Source organism: Balaenoptera acutorostrata, chromosome 15 (assembly GCF_949987535.1).
Source record: "Balaenoptera acutorostrata chromosome 15, mBalAcu1.1, whole genome shotgun sequence".
NCBI lineage: Eukaryota > Metazoa > Chordata > Mammalia > Artiodactyla > Balaenopteridae > Balaenoptera > Balaenoptera acutorostrata.
The window spans coordinates 88,444,629-88,465,760 of NC_080078.1; the positions used below are offsets into that span (position 1 = coordinate 88,444,629).

At 50.8% G+C, this 21,132-nt stretch overlaps 2 protein-coding genes across 6 annotated transcripts in view; both read left to right on the top strand.

Moving 5' to 3' along the window:
- SS18L1 (SS18L1 subunit of BAF chromatin remodeling complex) overlaps positions 1 to 4,368 on the top strand; it is a 30,083-nt gene extending 25,715 nt beyond the window's left edge. The window contains exon 11 of the mRNA XM_057528903.1: positions 1,657 to 4,368. Within this exon, the coding sequence (XP_057384886.1) occupies positions 1,657 to 1,683 (27 nt within the window). The 3' untranslated portion in view covers positions 1,684 to 4,368. The remainder of the gene's footprint in view (positions 1 to 1,656) is intronic.
- Positions 4,369 to 4,600: 232 nt separating this feature from the next.
- MTG2 (mitochondrial ribosome associated GTPase 2) lies at positions 4,601 to 19,661 on the top strand. Of its 5 annotated transcripts, none has more exons than XM_007185220.2 (8): positions 4,601 to 4,645; positions 6,682 to 6,863; positions 13,380 to 13,604; positions 15,393 to 15,540; positions 16,539 to 16,654; positions 17,116 to 17,334; positions 17,493 to 17,631; positions 18,365 to 19,661. In XM_007185220.2, exons 3-8 carry the CDS (start codon positions 13,401 to 13,403, stop codon positions 18,757 to 18,759), a joined length of 1,221 nt encoding a protein of 406 aa, XP_007185282.1. In that variant the 5' UTR covers positions 4,601 to 4,645; positions 6,682 to 6,863; positions 13,380 to 13,400; the 3' UTR covers positions 18,760 to 19,661. The 5 variants fall into 5 exon arrangements, with proteins under 5 accessions (XP_007185282.1, XP_057384885.1, XP_007185283.1 ...); XM_057528902.1 differs by having other exon boundaries at positions 4,644 to 4,949; XM_007185221.2 differs by having other exon boundaries at positions 4,644 to 4,918.
- The last annotated feature ends 1,471 nt before the right edge of the window (positions 19,662 to 21,132 follow it).

Here is a 21,132-nt window from a genome sequence, read left to right on the forward strand (position 1 = left end):
GTGTCCTTGTCCTTTCACACCTCGGGTGTTTCCCGCGTGCCTAGCAGCGTCGGGTGTCTGGTGCGCGCTTGGGGGCCACGGCGACTAGGCAGATTCTAGAGCTTGCATCTCGCCTGACACAGCCGGGCGCTGTTGGAGCCGGGATGGAGCAGCGGCAGGTAGTTCTGGGAAGAGAACCCAGAGGGCAAAGCGACAGAACGACGGGTGGCAGGGCTGGCATAGACCAGGTCGGGGAGGCCCTCTCTCGGGCGACGGGGAGGCCCTCTCTCGGGCGACAGCGAGGCCGTCAGACCGGAGCAGAGCCGCTCAGGCTCCCAGGACGGCAGGGAGGCCTCGCCCACCTGACGAGGATCTGCTCTGCGTGGGGTGGGGCCCTGGAGGCCGTCGGGGCGTCGGGGCCTTCGGTGACAGCACGGTGGCTGCTGGAGAGAGGTGAGAGGCTCCGGGCCTCTAGGTGCTCTCAGAGGTGGTGCCAGTGGGATTTGCTGGTGGACCGGACGTGGGGCGTGCGGGAGAGGCGGGTCGGGGCGGCCCCAGGGGTTTCAGCCTGGGCTGCTTGAGGCAGCTGCCATTTCTCGGGGTGCAGAGGGCTGTCTTGCACCAGCGTGAATGAGAAAATCAAGAAAATCAAGCTTAACTTCAGATGCCTCTCAGACTTCCACCTGGAGGCGTGGGGGAGAAGGGCGGTAAATGATGGATGTCGGCCCCTCCTGGTGGGAGAGAAACCCATGAGGGGTGAATGTAAGTGTCCGGGGGCCTCTCAGCGGAGGTGCCATGGGGCCAGGATGTGAGGATGAGAGTGAGCCAGCCACAGGACGCAGCCGTGCAGGGGTCCTGAGGTGGCCAGGTGTGTCTCATGCGAGTCGGTCAGGAGGAGGCTTGGCATCTGCAGCTCAGGGCAGGAGCAGGGCAGTGGAGCGGGAGGAGACTTATCCTGGGCATCTTTGGAACCTCCTTTGAAGAGAGGCCCTTGCAAGGGGTGATAGTCCATCGGTGGCCTTTTGCGCTGGGTCATAGGTACTAATGACCGTTTACACAGCTAATGAAATCTCAAGGCACCACATGGATGACGGATGTTTTTCTCAGGTACCTGAATAGGTAAGGTCCTGTATTTTATTTTTTTTAAATGCTTCTCACCCTGCTCCCTAAAGAGAGATAATAAACCAGTCATACTTAGACGATGAGTTTTCAACATGAGTAAACAAGCCCAGGGCAGGGTAATTAAGGAGAAAACCTTTTTGACCTTGAAGACAGCAGTTTGGAATGTTCCCGTGAGTGTGCCGGAAGTGGTGCCAATGTCGTTTGTGGCTGGGGGAGCCCGTCACAGACCTGTTCACAGCAGGCTCAGGGTGGGGACGTGACTTGAGACACCTGGACCAGGCCCAGCCCAGCACAGTGAGCTGCTGTGTGACTGGGTGAACCAGCCTCTTCCACCCTCTGACCTAAATCAGTAGCTGCGGCCTGGATAGTGGCTTCTGGAAGGCCGCTTCTCTGCCTGGCTCGTGGAAACAGAGGCTGTTTGGTCGCTTGCCTTTTATCCTCCCTCCACCTCTCAGCCTGGGTGTTGGCGGGGGCGGGGCGGTCTGTCTTACCCTTGGGCGTGGACCCTCTCACGCAGGACTGTTGGGGTGTAATCTGTGTCCTTGTCTCTTGCAGGGCCAGTACGGAAATTACCAGCAGTAAAGGACAAACATTCTTATGGAGCCTTGCAGCGGCATGTCTGTCTGGGACAGACAGGCCAGTGACAGTTCTGATGAGCTGTGACCTGCGGGCTGCCCCTTCACCCCACGCAGCGTCTGCATGTGAAGCGTGCACATTTCACGTGGGGCAGGACGCCGAGCGTGCACCGCTGGTGCAAGACAGCGCTTTGATGGTGTGACATATTTGGTGCTGTGTATAGTATTGTATGTCCATACAACGGAGAGGTTGTCCCTTTTTGTCCGCCCCCCCCCCGCAGTGTTTCTAGCTAGCTTTAGGGGTCCTTTTGTCATCAGAGTGTTCTGTGCCCAGTGATGGGACATACCTACAAGAGGCCATAGTCCACGTACTTGTATAAACAGACCTTAGGTCTGACGCGTCTCATGCACTGTCGTACTGTGGGTTGTAAACTTGTCTTTCACTGGCCGCACCGCAGCTGGACACGTGTGCACAGCCCCTGGATGGCAGCCTCTTCCTGTGCCTCGATGTGGGGGGGGGGGGTGGGTGGGAGGCATCTTCTGTGATTTGCGTCAGTTTCTGTTACACGATGGAAAGGATGACTAAGCCTCATTTGGAGACGCTGTGGACCGTTATTTTCAGAGCTCACTCGTTATACCTGTGTCTCTCACCAATCGTGTTTATCCAAAAAGTTATATGTTTTTGTATTAAAAAGTAAAGAGGGATCAATGACTGTTCTAAATAAATAGGAATCCATGAAGGCAATGAATGATTAGCCTTACCCAGGGAGAGTGGTGTTGCTGAAGGAAAGAGAAGGTAGTCTCTGGAATTACTTTGGCTTTGGCCCTGGTTTATCTGATGGTCATTTCTGGAATTTTAATATTCAATATGCCCAATTCCAAAGTTATAATTTAAAATATTGACACCAAATTTTCCAAACTGTTGGCAAGTTGTTTATTTTATACTACTTCTTCCAGGACCTACTTATTCAGATCTCCAAGCAAGTGTTCCTTTTCTTTTAGGGATATCTGAAATTCACATCTTATATTTAAAAAGAACACCACTGATTTTACTGTGTTCTTCCTAATGAGAATGAAAGCTCTTATGGAGAGAAATTTGAGTTAATTTTTACATTCCTAGGACATTAAATGCCATTTAAATTCTGTGCAGACATTAAAAACAGCTCATGTGGAAAAGTCAGGTCAAAGGAAAAATTCTACATTTCACTAATAAGTCATGTGGACATTTTATCAACTCTTACCTGTATAACAATATCCATTATTTATTATGACCCCTTTAAAAACATCTTTGGATAAATGCTGACATATTTCCAAGACAACCAAGAAAATAAAAATATATCCAATTCTTCATATATCAGGTCTACTGAAGGTGATGTTTTATTAAGTCTTAAAGTAGTTCTTTATCCAGAATTGAATACTTTACAGTTTATTAAGACATTTTCGATGTGTTTTTACTGGAATGAATTCCTACAGTCCACACTGGGAATCTGGTGGCAATTACTTGTTGCTGTTTTACAGATGAATCACTAAGGCTCAGAGGAAAGAAGGGACGGGTCGAGTATTAGTCCTGTTCTAGGACCTTCTCCCCTCCTCTGTGGAGACAGAATCACACATGCCTTGGGATAGAAGTGTTTATTTTGTAGACATACGGGTTTTTAGAAACCCTTAGCACTGGTAAGGGCTTAAAAATACATCTCTGTATTAAGTTATTGAAATGAGAGTCCTTAACTGCTAAATGACACAGACATTAGTAATTTCATTTGGGGAGCCATTTCCCTTGATTTTGTCCTGTTCTTTCCTGACAATTTTCATAGAACTAATTTGCAAACTCAGTCGGGGATTAAATTTTCCCGTTGAAAACATTAAGCATTTCAGAGAACTGTGAAAATAGTTTATTTTTATTTCTTGCCAGTCTGGGAATATGCCTTGTGTGTGTGTGTGTGTGTGTGTGTGTGTGTGTTTGGTTTTTTTAAGTGCTGTATTAATACTTTTTGAAGGAAAAGGACACAAAAAAACTTATCCCGAAACTTCAATCTGAAATGTCTTACATTAAGAATTTCTTGAATGTTGTGTATATATTTTTAAAAGCACTTTGTGAAATAGTTTGTACATCTATTTCCTAATTTATACATGATTGTCGGTGTTCATATATTTAATGATTAATAACAAAATGTTTATTTAACGTGCTGTCCGTTTTTATGTAATATTGTGGGGAAGTGATGCCAGCAGCTCGTTTCCGTTCACTGTTCTGTGTCTCCTCTTCCGCAACACGAATGTCTGCAGACGCTTAGGCCCGAGAGTCGCTCGCGCGGTGCGGTCGGTGCCGCCGAGTTGCCACGGCCGAGGCCCGGGCCGGGCGGGCCTCGAGCGGTGACCGGCGCGGCCCGCGGAGGTGCCGACAGCGCCCAGGCCGCCGGCTGGCCCCGCCGCCTCCGGCCCGAGCATCCTTCGCGCACCCGCAGCCGGGCCTCGGCGGTCCGTGCGGGGCGGCCGCTCACACTCGGACCGAGAGGAGGGCGTTTCCGTGTGACTTCCCGGCCCTGACTGAGCAGGTCACGCCGTCTCGTCCGTGAACACAGCCCGTTCCCGGACAACCATCCTCACCCGTCCGTTTCTCTCCTCAGCCGGACTTTGGCGTCTAAGTTGTTTATGCCTTTGTTGTGATTAATAAACTGGCTCTTCGAGAACCGTCCTGGAGACTGAGTTTCCGTGAGGTGATGGGGAACCGGAAGCCCCGGCGGGGAGACGGCTGCCGGGCCCGGGGTCCCTGCGTCCCCGAGTCCCCGGGTCCCGAGGCGGCCCCGATCCACACGCCGAAGACCACGCTCGCGTCTGCGCAGACGCGAGCAGCTCCGTTTCCCCACCCCTCCCCGCGCCGCACATGCGCGCTGGGGAGCCCGGCGCAGGCGGGACCCACCCCGGAAGTGACCCCTGGAGCCGGCCCCGGAAGTGGAGTGCCGTCTCGAGTGGTGAGTGCGAATAGCGGCTGGGGGCGCCCTCGGGTCCCCGGCCCGGGCTTCACGGCTTCCCCTCAGCGCGCGTGGGCGGGCTCGGGTGGCCCGGAGACGCCCTCGGGCCGAGGTCCTGAGTGTGAAACGCTTCCTCCCGGACGTTGCTCTGTACCTGCTGTGGCGCGCGGTTGCACCGAACAGCGTGAGCGTGCGCGCGCGTGATAAACACTGGGTCGCACGGGAGCGGCGTCCTCCTGCGAGGGCGCTCTGGGCGGGCTGGGCCGGCACCGGGTACGCCTTCCGCGCCGCTGCGGACACCGGGGTCTGTCCTGCTCGCGGGCCTGTCGGGAGGAGGGAGGCGTGTCCTTCGGGTCAGCTCCCTGGAGGGGGCTTCCTTCTGTAGAGGGCCCTTCTCACGACACGAGCGGAAAGGAGATCACGCTTTTCAACGCAATTCAGTTCCCAGGCAGATATGCTTTAGCAGAGAAAACGTGTCCACAGTTAAGGAGCACAAAACTGATTCTTTTAAAATGACCCTTGCCTCGGTTCCCTTGGATGGTGGTCGCGTACGCATCCCTCATTTGAAGAACCCTGCTGTGAAATACAGGCAGCGAGGACACTGTGTTGGGCACGCGAGAGCCTCTCTGAGTCTCAGCCCCCACTGCTTTAGAGTGGGCGTAAAGGGGCTTCTTCCCTGGCGGTCCAGCCGTTAAGACTCCGCGCTTTCAATGCAGGGGGCACCGTTCGAACCCCGGTTGGGGAACTGAGACCCCGCATGCCAGGCAGCGTGGTAAACAAAACGGCATAAAAAATGTAAGGATCGGAAGTTACGGCATCATCACTTTAGGATACTTTAAGGAGGGTTTGTAAAGGCCCAGTTTAAAGCGGAGTGTGCAGGGAAACAGCAGAGTTAGTGTTTTTATCTGGCGCTAGTAACAGTGGAGTTGGTTCTGCGCCTAGACACCCGCAGGATAAGGGGAGGGCCAGTTACCAGGACCAGCAGAGAGCAGTGTAGACGGAGCTTCCTTGGCTGGAAGTCGACCTTCAGTCAGGATCCAGCCCTCCTGCTTCTCCCTCCAGTCTCCTCCCCACGGCAAGGTAGCTGAGGGTAGGCATGCAGGGTAGGCTCCTGAAACGGAGCAGGGTGGAGAAGGGGTCTAGAAAAGCCGATGGGAAAAAACCAGCATGCACTGTTACCCCTCATAGGGTGGTGGTAAGGGATTTTTGTTTGTTTGTTTGTTTTTGGCCAAGCAGCTTGGGGGATCTTAGTTCCCTGACCAGGGATTGAACCTGGGCCCTCGGCAGTGAGAGCGCAGAGTCCTGACCACTGGACCGCCGGGGGAATTCCCATGGAATAAAATTTAAAATTTCCGTAGGAGGCTCTTAGAGGAGGCTCCTGGCAGATGATAACGTGTATGGACCAGTAGAACGGATCTTAACACTTCACAGAACAAAGTGGAGCTCTTGCTGTGTATTGAGCGCCTTCCCAGCATTTTTAAAAGCCCCCATCCTGTAATCATGAAGTATGACTGACTCTGGGCCCTCAGCTTTCACCACCGTCCCACCTTTTGTACTCTGCTCTGCTGGGCCCAGGAAAAGGGATACTCCTAGGAGGAATCTGAGTTCCCACTGCACAGTATAGGCCAGCGCTGTCCAGTAGAACTTTCTGTAATGGTGGAAATGTGCTAATGGGTGCTGGCCACTGTGGTACTACCCACTGGCCATGTGGCTGTGAGCACTTGAAATGTGGCTTGTGTGACTGAGGGACTCAATTTTTATGTTTAACATATTTTTAGTTAATTTAAACTTAGTAGCCACACGGGGCTATTGGCCAGAGCAGGTAAAGCATTAGAAGGAAAACAAAGACCAAATAGTCACGTGAAACCAAAGAGAACTTGTTCACGTGCCAAGGGAGAGCCAAGGCATGCGTTCAGCAGATTTTTCCAAACACATTGCAAAGGTAAAAAGGAGGAGTACTCCACATTAGGCAGGATTCAGAGTTCAGGTCTCTGGTTGGCTTTCCAATCGTCACCTCTTTGATTGATCGCTTTCAGGTTTCGTGTTACCAGTGCCCAGAAGCTTGGTTTTCAACCCGGCCAGGACGGATGGCGTAGCTCTCCAACAGACTTAGCTGTGGGTGTGCTTCTTTGATGATCAGGTGGTTGTTTTTGCCCCTTGACAACCTGCTTTCACACTCCACTCCCACTCCTCCCATCTGAGAGATCTGTGACCTTGGGTAAGTCACGTCACCTCTGTTTGCCTCCGTGTCCTCATCTGTACTTTCTTTACAGGGCTGTTATGAGAGCTAAATGCATTAATCCCTGGAAAACACTTAGAACAGTATCTTGCCAGTAGTGAGGTACAGGTCTTAAATATTTATTGTTAAACTTATTTCTAGATGCTTTTGTAATTGGTGTCACTGTAAATGGGATTGTTGTCTTAATTTCATTTTATAGTTTGCTGCTAGTGTAGAAGAACACAGTTGACTTTTGCAAATTAACCTTGTAACCGATAACCTTGCTTCTTTGTATATTAATTCTAATCTTTGTGTTATAGATTTCACTGGAATTTGCTGTGGAGACAGTCATATTTTCTGCAGTTTTACCTCTTCTTTTTTATTTTTTTAATTCTTTATTGCAGTGTCTAAAAGACAGTGTTGTACCGACGTGTTGAACATGGGCACCCTTGCCTTGTTCTCTGTCTCAAAGGGTGACAGTTCTGTCTTTCTCCGGTCAGTGTGGTGTTAGCTATAGGCCTTCTGTAGATGCCTTTTATCAGGTTGAAGATGTTCCTTTCTGTTCCTAGTTTGCTGTGTCGTTTCATTTTCCTAATCATGAGTGGGTGCTGACTTTTGTCAGGTGTATGTGGTTGTCACCGTGAGATGGGTGAGTGGGTCTGACTGTTGGTGAAGCCTGGGGCTCCAGAGATCATCCTACTTGGTCCTGGTGTGTGATCCTTTCTCTACTGCTGGGCTCAGTTGGATGCTTTGTCAAGGGTTCTTCACTTCTTATTCATGAAGGATGTTGGGCTGTCATTTTCTTTTTTCGTAATGTCAGGTTTTGGTACTGGGCTTTCGCTGCCCTCAGTAAATGAGTTGGGTAGTGATCTCACTTCCTGTATTTTCTGAAAAAGTTTTTGTAAGATTGCTGTTATTTCTTCCTTGAATGTTTGATAGAATTTACCAGTAAAACAGTCTGAGTCTGGAGTCTTCTTTCTGGAAATGTTCTTTTTTTTTTTTTTTTTTTTTAATACTGTTTTTTTTTGTTTTGTTTTGTTTTTAAAGGTTTTATTTATTTATTTATTTATGGCTGTGTTGGGTCTTCGTTTCTGTGTGAGGGCTTTCTCTAGTTGTGGCAAGCGGGGCCACTCTTCATCGCGGTGCGCGGGCCTCTCATTATCGCGGCCTCTCTTGTTGCGGAGCACAGGCTCCAGACGCGCAGGCTCAGTAATTGTGGCTCACGGGCCTAGTTGCTCCGTGGCATGTGGGATCCTTCCAGACCAGGGCTCGAACCCGCGTCCCCTGCATTGGCAGGCAGATTCTCAACCACTGCGCCACCAGGGAAGCCCTGGAAATGTTCTTTTATAACAAATTCAACTTCTTTAGTAGATACAGGGCTGTTGGGATTTTCTGTTTTTCTTGTGTTTATTTGATAGTTGTGTTTTTCAAGAAATTTGTCCATTTCACATAAGTTGTTGAATATGTTGGCAAAAAGTTGTTCATGGTGTTCTTTTACCCTTTCAATGCCTGTAAGGTTTGTATTGATAACCCTGACATTGGTGATTTGTGTTCTCTACTTTTCTTATCAGTCTAGCTAGAGGTTTGTCAGTTCTGTTTATCTTTTCAATGAGCTAGTTTTTAAGCTGTGGTAGTTTTTCACTTGTCAGTTTTCAGTTTCATTTATTTCTGCTCTTTATTATTTCCTTCTTTCCATTTACTTTGCTCTTCTCTCTGGTTTCTGTTTTTCTTTTTTTTTTAAATACTTAACGAATTTATTTGGCCGCGCCGGGTCTTAGTAGCAGCATCCGGGATCTTTAGTTGCGGCATGCAAACTCCTAGTTGTGGCATGTGGGATCTAGTTCCCTGACCAGGAATGGAACCCGGGCCCCCTGCATTGGGAGCATGGAGTCTTAGCCACTGGACCACCAGGGAAGTCCCCTCTCTCTGGTTTCTTGATTTGAAACCTTAAGTCACTGATTTTAGATCTTTATTCTCTTTTTTTTTTTTAATTAATAATTTAAAGTATATTTAGGAAGGATGAAGCCTAGAAGGTTAAAAATTAGAAACTCTAGAATTAGAAAAGAAAAAAAAATACAGTTCAACACAGTTGAAAGCACATGCAGAAGGAAGTTAATACATTATTAAAAAATTAAGTGGAAAGACTGAAATTAGAATGCTAATATTATTGTATCTAAAGCAGAAAATTATTTCTTTCTTCTCCAACTCTAGAGAGAAAATCAAATTCTCTAATGCCACCAAGAACAGAATAGGGAGAAATGTTTGCAATTAAAGAGTTGCAGTATATAAAAAAGCTAGTTGTTCAAGGTAAGCCAGATTGGTTTGTGTGGTACTGGTTTCCAAGAGGACCCCCTATGTAGATCTTTCTTCTCTTTACTAATAGAAGCATTTAGAGCTAAAAGTTCCCCTCTAAGCACTACATTAGCTGCATCCCATGAATTTTGGTATGTCATACTTTCATTCAGTTCAAAATATTTTTTGATTTCTTCTTTTGCCTATTGGATTATTTAGAAGAGTGTTGTTTAATTTCCAGATAGTTGGGGTTTTCCTAGGTATTTTATATCTATTGACTTCAATTCTGTTGTGTTGTTTAGAGAATACACTTGATATGTTTCTATCCTTTTAAATTTGTTTATTTATTTATTAAAAGAAAAAAAATTTTTTTGATGTGGACCATTTTTAAAGTCTTTATTGAATTTTGTTACAATATTGTTTCTGTTTTATGTTTTGGTTTTTTGGCCGCCAGGCATGTGGGATCTTAGCTCCCCAACCAGGGATCAAACCTGCACCCCCTGCATTGGAAGGCAAAGTCTTAACCACTGGACTGCCAGGGAAGTCCCCGCTCCTTTTAAATTTATTGAGACTCCTCTTATGACCTGTGGTGTGGTCTGTCTTAGTGAATGTTTCACATGCAGCTACAGATAACGTATATTCTCCAGTTGTTGGATGTACTGTTCTATAAATGTCAATTAGTCCATATCGTTGATGGCACTGTTCAGATTTTCTATGTCTTTACTGTTTTCGATTGTTTGTTTCGTTTTTCAACTACTCATTTCATCACTTCTTGATAGAGTGTTGTGAAAATTTCTTGCTATCATTGTGGAATGGTCTAGGCGCACGGGCTTCAGTAGTTGTGGTGCGTGGGCTCAGTAGTTGTGGCGCATGGGCTTAGTTGCTCCACGGCATGTGGGATCGTCCCGGACCAGGGATTGAACCTGTGTCCCCTGCGCTGGCAGGTGGATTCTTAACCACTGAGCCACCAGGGAAGTCCCCCAAAAATAGTCTTTTATACTTACCATCTCTGTTGCTCTCTCCTCGTTCCTAAAGGTTGGGGTTTCCCTGTGGTGTCATTTTCTTTCTGGGGTACTGCTTGTGGAGACAGTGTCTCCCACCACCCAGCATGTCTTACTTCACTTCCCTCCCTGAAGGATATTTTCACGGGCTGTGTAATAATGCTGGGTGGGACTTTTTTTTTTTTAGCACTTAAAAAATATCTTTTAAGAGGGCTTAATGCAGTGTGGGATCTTGGAACAGAAAAAGGATATTCATGGGGAAACATGAAATCCAAATGCCATCCTGAGTTTAATTAATAATAACATAGCAGGGTTGGTTTCTTAGTTTTGACAAGTGTACCCTGGTCATGTAAGATGCTAATATTAGGGCTTCCCTGGTGGCGCAGTGGTTGAGAATCTGCCTGCTAATGCAGGGGACACGGGTTCGAGCCCTGGTCTGGGAAGATCCCACATGCCGCAGAGCGGCTGGGCCCGTGAGCCACAATTACTGAGCCTGCGCGTCTGGAGCCTGTGCTCCGCAACAAGAGAGGCCGTGACAGTGAGAGGCCCGCGCACCGTGATGAAGAGTGGCCCCCGCTTGCCACAACTAGAGAAAGCCCTAGCACAGAAACGAAGACCCAACATAGCAATCAATCAATCAATCAATTAATCAATAAAAAAATAAATCTTTAAAAAAAAAAAAAAAAAAAAAAAAAAAAGATGCTAATATTAAGGGAAACTGAATAAGACGTATATGGGAATATCACCTTTTCTGTAAATCTAAAATCATTCCGAAATAAAGGTGTATTTAGGAGAATACATTAACAGAAAGATAACAGGAGGAGGGTGTCCCCATGGAGGGGCGGCCCAGTGGAAGGGGAGAGCACCTACGTCAGGAGGTGAGGGTTTGGTCACTGTCGAGGTTGGGTGAGTAAACATACTGAGGGTAACGGAGCCAGGACTCTGACAGTCAGAGGATGGACTTGCAAAGACAGAAGGAGAAAATTAGGCAGAACCTTGTGGTGTTGAATTGGAATTGGGAGTATAGGTGTGAACCCATGGTTTTCAAAAGATGCTGCTCCAAAACCGTGGGTGGATCGGTGTAGCAGTGACTACAGGTGTGAGTGTTGTGTGTGGATGCGTTTACTTTCGTCCGCTCTGTCCACGGAGAGGACCCACAAGCAGCACCACCCCAGGACCCCTGAGCACCCCCAGCACACAGGTGGCCTTCTCAGTACCATTCTCCACTAAAAGAACCAGGGCTCCTTGGAGTAAAGGCTGATTTCAGGGTCAACCAGGGAAAGTACCCGGCGAGCCTGGAACATTTTGTGCCAGGAAGCAGGGAGGTGCTCACAGGTTGAGGGGCACGTGTCAGAAGGACACCGAAGCCAAGGGATGGGCTGCCACTGCCCAAACCAGAGACAATTTGAGCATCGAAGTAAATGGTAGTAACAGAGTGTAGCTAACTGAATAAAATAGGAAACTGAGCCCATGAAAATGAGTCAATGGACAGTTCATGAGGAACGGGATTTGCACAGTCTCAGACCACCTCCCCCGAGGTCCTCGTAGCTACACAGGGAGGGAGGGGCGCCCCGACAGCAGGGAAGCCGGGCAGGGCCCCCCTGCGCTGGAGCTCCGTGTGCAGGGTGAGCAAGGCCCCGTGACTCGTGTGAAATTCCTGCCAAAGGTGCATTGCCCGCGTCTCGTCACAAAGGGACGTCCGTCAGAGGGAAAACGAGGACATGCTGCAGAACAGCTGGCCTGTGACCTTCCAGGTGTCAGGGGCACGAGAGTCAGGGAGGGGCTGCAGAGACGTGACAGCAAAACGCAGCTCGTGGTTCTGAGCTGGACCCTTTGCTGTGGGAGACGCCATAGGGACCGTTAGCCAGACCTGGGGGTCTGGGCGTGGCGGGTGGCCTGGTTGCAAAGGCCACCCCCCTGGTTCCGTGGGGGCGCCTCTGCCACAGGGTGCCACAGTGCCGTGTCCCGGGGGGGGTCAGGTCGGCCGCTCACCCTCAAGTGATTCACGGACTTTCCTTTGTACTGTTCTTCCAACTTTTCTGTAACTGATTGTTTCCAAACAAAAAGCAAAGCTTTTCAGTGCCATGTGGAGGGAATAACTCCCACCAAGACAGTACTTCCTTTTCAGGAGGGGCGAGAGGTGTGGAGCAGGAGGCACACAGGAGGGGCTTCAATGGAAAAGGCAAATTCTGTTTCCTCACCTGCTGTATTGCGCACATGGTGGCTTTATAATTATTTTTTAAATAGTGCGTGTACATTTATATCCCTTCTGTGTGTGTAGTTTGCACTTAACAATGGGAGGAAAGCCTCAGTGGTTTCCTTTTATGTGGCACACGTGTGCCTGTGAAGCGGGGACATGTGGAAGTGGGTGATGTTCAGAACAGTGGAGGGGGAGGGCTGTCGTCTCCTGGAGGGCTGGGCCTGAGACGCCTCACGTTGGCCCTCGGCACCTGCAAGATACATAATTGTCATAAGCTGTTTAATGAACGAGCAGTGGTGTAACCAGCTCTTAGTGAATGAAAAGTAGCTCACATGGGCTGGGTACTGCTGTCGTGCTTCCCGTCCCTCCCAGCCTGGTCCGTCGTCAGATGAGTGAACTGTCCTAGGTCACCCTGGGGAAAAGGGGCAGAGGTCCTTGTGCAGAGTCTGGCAGCTTACCCACTACACCCATAGGAAGTATCCCACTGTGTTCCAGTTGGACCATTTTAAACTGTGCAGGATAACACCATAGCATCTGAGTAAATGGGTGTTTTTATTTTTAAGAAATTTTGATCTGAGGCTGATATTTCCTTTTTGATATTTTCATTTAGCAGGTATTTGATATTCTATAGGGAGTATATTCCAGAGTTGCAAGAGATTTAATGATTTAAATCCTTTGTACACAGATCTTTCCCCCAAGTAGCATATAGGCTAAGGAGACTTTTTTTTCGCTGCGCTGTGCAGCTTGCGGGATCTCAGTTCCCTGACCAGGGATCGAACCCGGACCCCCGGCAGTGAAAGCCCGGAGTCCCAACTGCTAGGCCCTCAGGAACTCCCTCCAAGTAGCATATAGGCTAATAGGGCACGACTCGGAGTGGAAAGTGGTGAGTGAGGTAAGAAAGTCATTCATTGGTTCATTTATTTGTTTCAGAAACACGCACCAGGATTCTCCTGTGCCAGATGCTCACACTTCTTTAGTTTCGGTTTCATGTTCAGGTTTAAACCAGATGTCTTATTTTGCCAGTTTGACTTTTGTTAAGGAACCATGATACGTTCGAGGCTTTTCTCAGCGAGATCCTGGCCGGTGTTGGAGGGCGTGGGGTGCTGGACACCATTGGCACGAGCGTTTCCCAGGCCCGGGCGGCTCCTTCCCCAGCACGCTTCTCCCAGGCTGCTCTCGGTCAGCTGTGCGGGCTGCACCAAGCACCAGGAACCCCCCAGGAAGAAGCTGCTCTCAGAGAAAAAACTGGTGAGGCTTCTAACCTTGAAGGAATTTGACTGTCGTTTCCCCTCCGAAGGCACAGGGCGTTGTTGTGAGCTTTTGTTGTCTTGTCTTCATTTATCCTTGGAAATGAGGACGTGAGGTGAAGGCCTGCGGGTACCAAATACTGGGCTGGCCTAAAACTGCGGCGGACCCGGGGCAGTGCCCAGCGCGCCGGAAGTGATGACCGTGTTCGCTCCCTTCGCCGGGAGGGTGCCTGGGGCTTTAGGTATCATTAGCCTGTGTGTCTGAGATATGTACTATATATATTCTTAGATACACGTGAATAGTTCCTAATTTATGACATGGGGGGGGTGGGGACCGGGGACATACACCTTTAGTTTTATAGTTCCCGAAGGCTTACATGTTTTTTTATTCTGTTTACCAAAACCTGTTTAAAACATGAATGATCTTTAATTAAATTCAAGAATACACGTTTATAATCCACTTTGTTTCCTCCTAAGTGTGGGTTCCAATTAAGGCTCATTAGGGCAAACAGTACTTCCTGTGGAAAAATTACTTTGGCAGTCAGCGTGTGCACTCAGATATATCAAGTTTTCACATGGTTTTGTCTCCTCCCCAGAATGTAAACATTGACTCTTAAGTTTTATCTTCTGTACGATGCTCATTAGTTGTGCTTTTTTCCCATTGGGTTGATTTCCATTATGTTCAAAATTGTACAGTGTTTTTGAAACAGTAATTCATGGTTTTTCCATGTGGTGGTGCCAGAGCATCATAAAGTATTTCTGTATTTTCCTTTAAAAAAAGATCTGCTTATGGAGCAGTGGATGGAAGTGCAGATGCCCTGGTCCCCATGGAGGGGCCGTGTGGGCGACCACGTCAGCCTGTGCGCATGTGCGGGGAGCAGGTGGGCTCCTCGGGACGGGACGGCTGGGCTGGGAGTGGCGCCCTCAGCACTGCACCCGGGCACCTCGGGCAGCTGGACATCTTGTCCTGTGAGCGAACGTTTATGAAATATTAACCTGGTTAGGGGACTTCCCTGGTGGTCCAGGGGTTAAAGCTCTGCGCTCCCAGTGCAGGGGGCTCAGGTTTGATCCCTGGTCAGGGAACTAGATCCCGCATGCCGCAACGAAGATCCCGCGTGCCGCAACGAAGATCCCACATGCCACAACTAAGACCCGGCGCAGCCAAATAAATAAATGTTAAAAAATATATGTATATATATGTTAAGCTGTTTAGTTAGTTGCTGATTCTTTAGGTAGGTTGTGTCTCCCTTAGGGACCTGGAGAAAAACTTGCTCTCAGATAAGGGCTCTGTCTGCATCACCCCATTTAAAAAAGGAGCCCTGTTCAGTCAGCCACAAAAGACTTCTGTTCTTAGTTGGAAGCCTGATAATGGTCCAGGGACTGTCACTCTCATTCTCTCGTCCTGAGGAACAGAACTTTCCATTAGTAAAGACCTGTTATTTCAATAACGTGTTTCTATTTGAAAAAGCTGGGAAGACGCTTTATTTAAGGAGTATCTCCTAAACTGCGTTTTATTTAGGTTTTTAGCGTGGAGTTCGTGACTGGGGTGTGTATTCCACGCTGAGCACTTTTTACATCTGCGTTGTTGATTTACATTTGCCTACAAATAGCAGTGACTTGTGGGAACCCTTTCTTATATTTGCATTTTAGGAGCGATTAGCAATATTAATATCATTAGCTTCTAATTTTAAAGCCTGTCATGTGTAGAAAAGGTACATTTCAAATGACTGCTTGGTCCTTGGGAGGACTGCAGAGTTACTAACGACAGGCCACTGTGTGCTCTCTGCAGAAAAGGCATTTTGTGGACCATCGCCGAGTGCTTGTCCGAGGGGGACGCGGAGGTGACGGGGTGAGCTGCTTCCACAGTGAGCCCCGGAAGGAGTTTGGAGGCCCCGATGGTGGCGACGGAGGCTACGGTGGCCACGTCATCCTGAGAGGCAGGTGTCCCGAGGGGCGGCCCGGGGAAACGCGCTGTGTCTGCACGCCTCCGGGGTGGGGAGTTTTCATCTTCTTATCCTAACGGGAAGTTGGATTCAAAAATTGACCTGTGGACATCATTTTATTACATTATGTGGATGTTCACGTTTAGATAATCCACCCAAAACCAACTTTGATGGGTTTTTTTTTTTTTTTATTTCAGGAACACAAAGACAGTTTACTGTCAGGGAATCTAACATCCCGGTACAGTCTGTCAAAGGGTTAAATCTGTTGCTATCTCAGTCAAGTGCTGAAAGGGTATCGATTGCCCTGACACACATGGGGCACAAATATTAGCAAACTAGTCCCCTCAGTAACCATTCACAGCGCAGTAAGGACAGCTGTTTTCAAGATGATGATGACATTATGGGTAATTTTTGAATTGTTTGAAAATTGTAGTATTTTTTGAAAGAAAATAAGAAATTAGCTTTTTCAGAAAGTCACATCACTAGTTGAGCGACTTTTGCCACAACTTTATTCCACGGTCCCAGGTGCATTCTTTAGATTTTTTTTTTCGTTTTTATTTTATTATTTATTTATTTATTTTTGGCTGTGTTGGGTCTTTGTTGTTGCACGTGGGTTTTCTCTAGTTGTGGCGAGCGGGGGCTACTCTTCGTTGTGGTGCGCAGGCTTCTCATTGCGGTGGCTTCTCTTGTTGCGGAGCACGGGCTCTAGGCGTGCGGGCTTCAGTAGTTGTGGCTCGCGGGCTCTAGAGCGCAGGCTCAGTAGTTGTGGCACACGGGCTTAGTTGCTCCGCGGCATGTGGGATCTTACCGGACCAGGGCTCAAACCCATGTCCCCTGCGTTGGCAGGTGGATTCTTAACCACTGCGCCACCAGGGAAGTCCCGTCCCAGGTGCATTCTTAACATTCTTAATCTGAACAAAAGAAACTTAACAACATGAGATGGGCCTGCCTTTGACACAGAGGGAGATGACGCTTCTCGCTCTGACTTCTAGTTGACCAGCAAGTCAAGTCCCTGTCCTCAGTCCTGTCTCAGTACCAGGGCTTTGACGGAGGAGCCGGTGGCAGGAAGAACTGCTTTGGGCGAAGCGGCGCCGTCCTCTACATCCAGGTAGGCCATCTGGGCCATCAAGCTCCCAGGTCCTGCCGAGTGGTCCAGAGGGGCCCCGTCCCCCACGAAGCAACCCTGGACGGGGGCTCTGTGCTGATCTCATACCGTGTGAATGTGTCACCTGTTCAGAAAGTCGTGAGACGATTCCATTTACAGCGAGGGGCCCACAGGTCTCTCCCGCTGTCTCCAGCCCCGCGATCTGCCCCCACCTACCCCCTCGGGCACCTCCCTGTGAGCGGAGAGTTTGGGCTCTCAGCATCACTCTCATTTTCGAGATGCTTCTGTTCACCCTCATGCTTTAGACGCGCTGTTGGGAAAAGCCATTTATGCAGTTTGCCTGCAGTGCAGTCAGCTTCTCAAGCCCTTTAGGGCTGGGCCCTTTCCCAGGTCCTTTGTCCCTCTGTGGAGCTTAGTTGTGCCCCCTTCTCATGCTGCCCCTATAAGCGCTTGTTATTTTTCAGGTCCCCGTGGGCACTTTGGTGAAGGAGGGGAACGAAGTCCTGGCTGACCTCTCGCACCCAGGCGACGAGTTCATCGCGGCGCTGGGCGGGGCAGGCGGGAAGGGCAACCGCTTTTTCCTGGCCAACGACAACCGCGCGCCCACGACTTGTACCCCCGGACAGCCGGGTCAGGAGCGGGTCCTCTTCCTGGAGCTCAAAACGGTGGCACACGCTGGGCTGGTGGGTATCACCTGAAGCCCCAGCGGGAGGATGGCGGGGGACATGCCAGGAGAGCGGCGGCCGGGCAGCCCACTTGGCTTTGTCAGGAGCCCTGCTGTCCCTCGTCCCCGGTTCCCAACCCCGGACCCCCGACCTTGGCCGTCCCCACTCTCTTCCAGGTCGGATTCCCCAACGCAGGGAAATCCTCGCTTCTCCGGGCCATTTCCAACGCAAGGCCCACTGTGGCCTCCTACCCGTTCACCACCCTGAACCCGCACGTGGGGGTCGTTCACTGTGAGGACCACCAGCAAATAGCAGGTAGGACGCCAGGGTCTCTCAGAGGGTCAGGGTGACGATGGGATTCAGAACGATGCTTATGTAACTCTTAGGTGTAGCGTTGTTTTCTTCATTTAAAAACTGTCGTTCTCTATCAGAATCAGGTGTTAGGTTTGCTTCCCACCCTCTCCCCCAGGCATCTGCTAGCAGCAGTGCAGGAATTGGAGTTTAAATTTCAAACCTGGGGAAATTATTCCTTTTCACCGCCTCTATTCTTCTCTTTCATCTGTGGGGAACTCGGTAACGTCAGTCATGTGGACAACATGTGATTTAAAAAGCTTTCCCTGTACCATTTGGAGAGAAGAAAACTTTTTCCAGAAGATAATGTACCCATTAAAAATAGTAAGCCTGCTGGCGATGTGATTTGTATAGCACTTTATATTTGCAGAAGACTCTATCATTTCTATCGGTAATCAAATTATTAATAGAGTACAGGAAGCTGTTTTCCCCTTTTTTGAATCATTTTTGAAGCCAGAAAGACTGGAATGTGTTAAGTAGTTCCTATTAGACTGATCTGTCATCATGCCTGTCAACCAAATATTTCAAAGCATTAGCAAAACTGAAAGCTGAAATGCCTCGGATGGCAATTGGCCTGATGCATCACTGAGGCAGTAAATTGAATGACTTCACTTGCAAGGTGTTCCTTGGAAGGAGAGGATCAGAGCTCAGAGGTCCCAGGTTCCCCTCCTGGACCGTCTGCTCTTCTCCTCCGCAGTGGCCGACATCCCGGGCATCATCCGCGGAGCCCACCAGAACAGGGGCCTGGGCTTGGCCTTCCTAAGGCACATCGAGCGCTGCCCCTTCCTCCTGTTCGTGCTGGACCTCTCGGTGCCAGAGCCGTGGACGCAGCTGGATGACCTGAAGTACGAGCTAGAACAGTACAGGCAAGGCCTGTCCGAGAGACCCCATGCCGTCGTGGCGAACAAGGTCGACCTCCCTCAGGCCAGAGCCCAGCTGCCCCAGCTGCAGGCCCGCCTAGGCCGAGAGGCCATCGCCCTGTCGGCGGCCACCGGGGAGAACCTGGAGGAGCTGCTGCTGCGTCTGAAGGAGCTGCACGATGACCACGTGGCCGCGGAGCTGGAGCGTGGCCGCCAGCCTCTCCGGTGGTAGCAGAGGTGGTAGGCTCGGCAGGTGGCATGGGCAGTGCCCGGGCAGGCTGACTGTGACCGGAGATGAGGAAGGAGCCCCGAAGAATCGGAGGCCTTGGTGCAGCGGCCTTCCCGCCAGCTCAGGGCTCCCCCACCAATGCACCCCCTGCCCTGGGCCTAGGACCTTGGGGTGGCGGATGCTCACGCACCCGCCGGTCTGTTCCCAGTGCTTCCCGCGCCCGCCTGCATGCAACTGACGTGCTACGATGGGCTCGTCTGTGTTAATTGGCCCCTGATTAGCAGGGCCCACACTCTGCCTGACGTCACCAAATGCTGCCGAGGGCACACGGTGGATGGGAGCCGGCGTTGCCTGCTGACCCTCGGGTGGTGGCAGCTGTCGCAGAGGTGGGCCCTTGATCCCACGGCTGTCGACACGCCCCGCGAGCGCAGTTTTGCGGGATGCTGTGTCTGCGGCGCGAGGGCCGGGGTGGGGGAAGCACTTGCAGGCGCCCAGTGGTGAAGGAGCAGGTGCGATCCTCTTCTCAGGTGCCGCCGTCTGGGGGAAGCAATGAGGGTGACACCTGCCCTGTCGTCCCAGACGGTGCTGTGCTCTTTGGGAGCCGAGCTTCACGACTGAACGCTCCCAGTATCCGACCCAGGGACGCGTGGCTTCTGACCCGCTTAGTACACGCGAACGGGTTATTAACTGTGGACTGCGGGTGGGGCATCGCAGCGCCGTCCCCCAGGGTAGCCAGTGGCTCAGGTTTGTGCTTCTAGGCGTCGATGGGAGCCGCACCCGCGCCCCCAGCTTCCCCTGACTGCAGGTGCCCTGTGAGGACGGTGCAGCTGCTCCTAGCCTTCTCATCTGGCAAAATGGTCTAGAACTTTTGTTTCCCCCAAATAAAGTCTGATGCATCGGACGTGTCCCTGAGGGCCTAAGGAACGAGTGGAGAAGGGACCCGGGGCCCTTTGGGGATCGGCCTCAGGGTGCCGAGGCAGCTGGCTGAGCCGCTGGGTGCACTTAGGCCAGTGTCTTTTCCGCACGTGGGGGTTGGGCAAACCTCGAATAATAAGCCAGCGCCTGAGCTTTCAGGAGCAATTCCGTTTTGATCTGACGTCAAATCTGCAACTAGAACAAGAGTCCTTTACCTGAAGCTTTATTTTAATGTCTTGTAATTTCAGAGGTCCTTGTGTTCTGGAAACCAGAGATGGGTTTTGCATGTATTTGCTCTCTCTCAGGCCACTGCGAAGAGCAGCATTAATTATCCATGGCCTTTCATCTTGCTTGCTGGGCGCCCACCACGTGTGCTCTTCAGAGGGGAGACACTCAAGATGCCTCCCGTGGCTGACGCAGAAGGGGCGCCCCAGAGGGCAGAGGCTCTTTGCTGTTCTCGACGGTGCCCCCAGCAGCCTCAGGACCTGACCCCCAGGGCGCACCAGTACGTATTTGTGGAATGAGCGGGTGCATGGCGGCCGATGTTAGGTGCATTTAGGTTTCTTTGAGTTTGAAGACTGTTTAGCAGGTGAGTGGATGCCGAGCGAGAGCCGTGTCCCGCTCCCCCAGGCTCAGCCTCGGCCGGGCCCACCTCTCCTGGCCCTTCCCGCTGAGTGATCTGCTCCAAAGTCTGAGCAACTCTTGCTTCCTTGATCAGCCTGGGGCACCGCCTGTTGACCTCTGGCCCCTGGACGGGGACTTCGCTTTCTCATGTCACCCTCCCTGTGCCCTCCCCACGGCCGCACCGGGTGGCCTGGGTCTGCGTCAGGCCAGCGGGGCGTGGGCTGTAGGGCCAGACGCTTGACCGTCTCCGTGGGGCCCCTCGTTCTCTGGGGGCTGGCACAGCCCTGGGTTGTTTCCTTGCCTGGCTTTCTCTCTACCTCTGCGTGGTGTTTCTGTCCCAGCGTCGTCCCTCCCCTACTGGTTTCATCTCCCAGAAGCTCCAGCTGCTAGCCTTTCCCTGAGATTTCTTCTCTGTGTCCTTGGCCCTCCGTTCCCATGCAGGCGGTGGGCTCAGCGCCTGGCGGGGCCTCCCGGGGCAGGGTGGCCGTCTCCTCCCTGGTCTCCTCTCCCTCCCGCTTTACTCTCTAATTCATTGGCAAAGACCCTGTTTCCAGATAAGGTCACATTGCAAGTTTTCCAGTGCTTGTGAATTTGAGGGTGTCCCTCAACCCAGTCAGCACCCTATTTTAATACCCTGCTCAGGCCCCTTCGTCTCCCCGCACGACAGCCCAGGTGCCGTAATCCCTGTATGCACGGGTCCTTCCTCCACCCCATCTGGGCCACCCTCTCCCTTCAGCAAAGCCCCAGCCCTCGCCAGGCCTGGCCTGGCCTGCCGGCTCCTGCTGCCCGTCCCCTCCCTCTGTCCTCTGCTCCGGCTGTTTCTTGGCTACGCTGAGG

Excerpts from the sequence above, each read along its gene's own strand:
- MTG2 (XM_007185220.2), top strand. The coding sequence starts at position 13,401 with ATGATACGTTCGAGGCTTTTCTCAGCGAGATCCTGGCCGGTGTTGGAG. Across the intron at positions 13,605-15,392 it reads TGCTCTCAGAGAAAAAACTG|AAAAGGCATTTTGTGGACCA; the intron begins GTGAGGCTTCTA and ends TGCTCTCTGCAG. Across the intron at positions 17,335-17,492 it reads CGGTGGCACACGCTGGGCTG|GTCGGATTCCCCAACGCAGG; the intron begins GTGGGTATCACC and ends ACTCTCTTCCAG.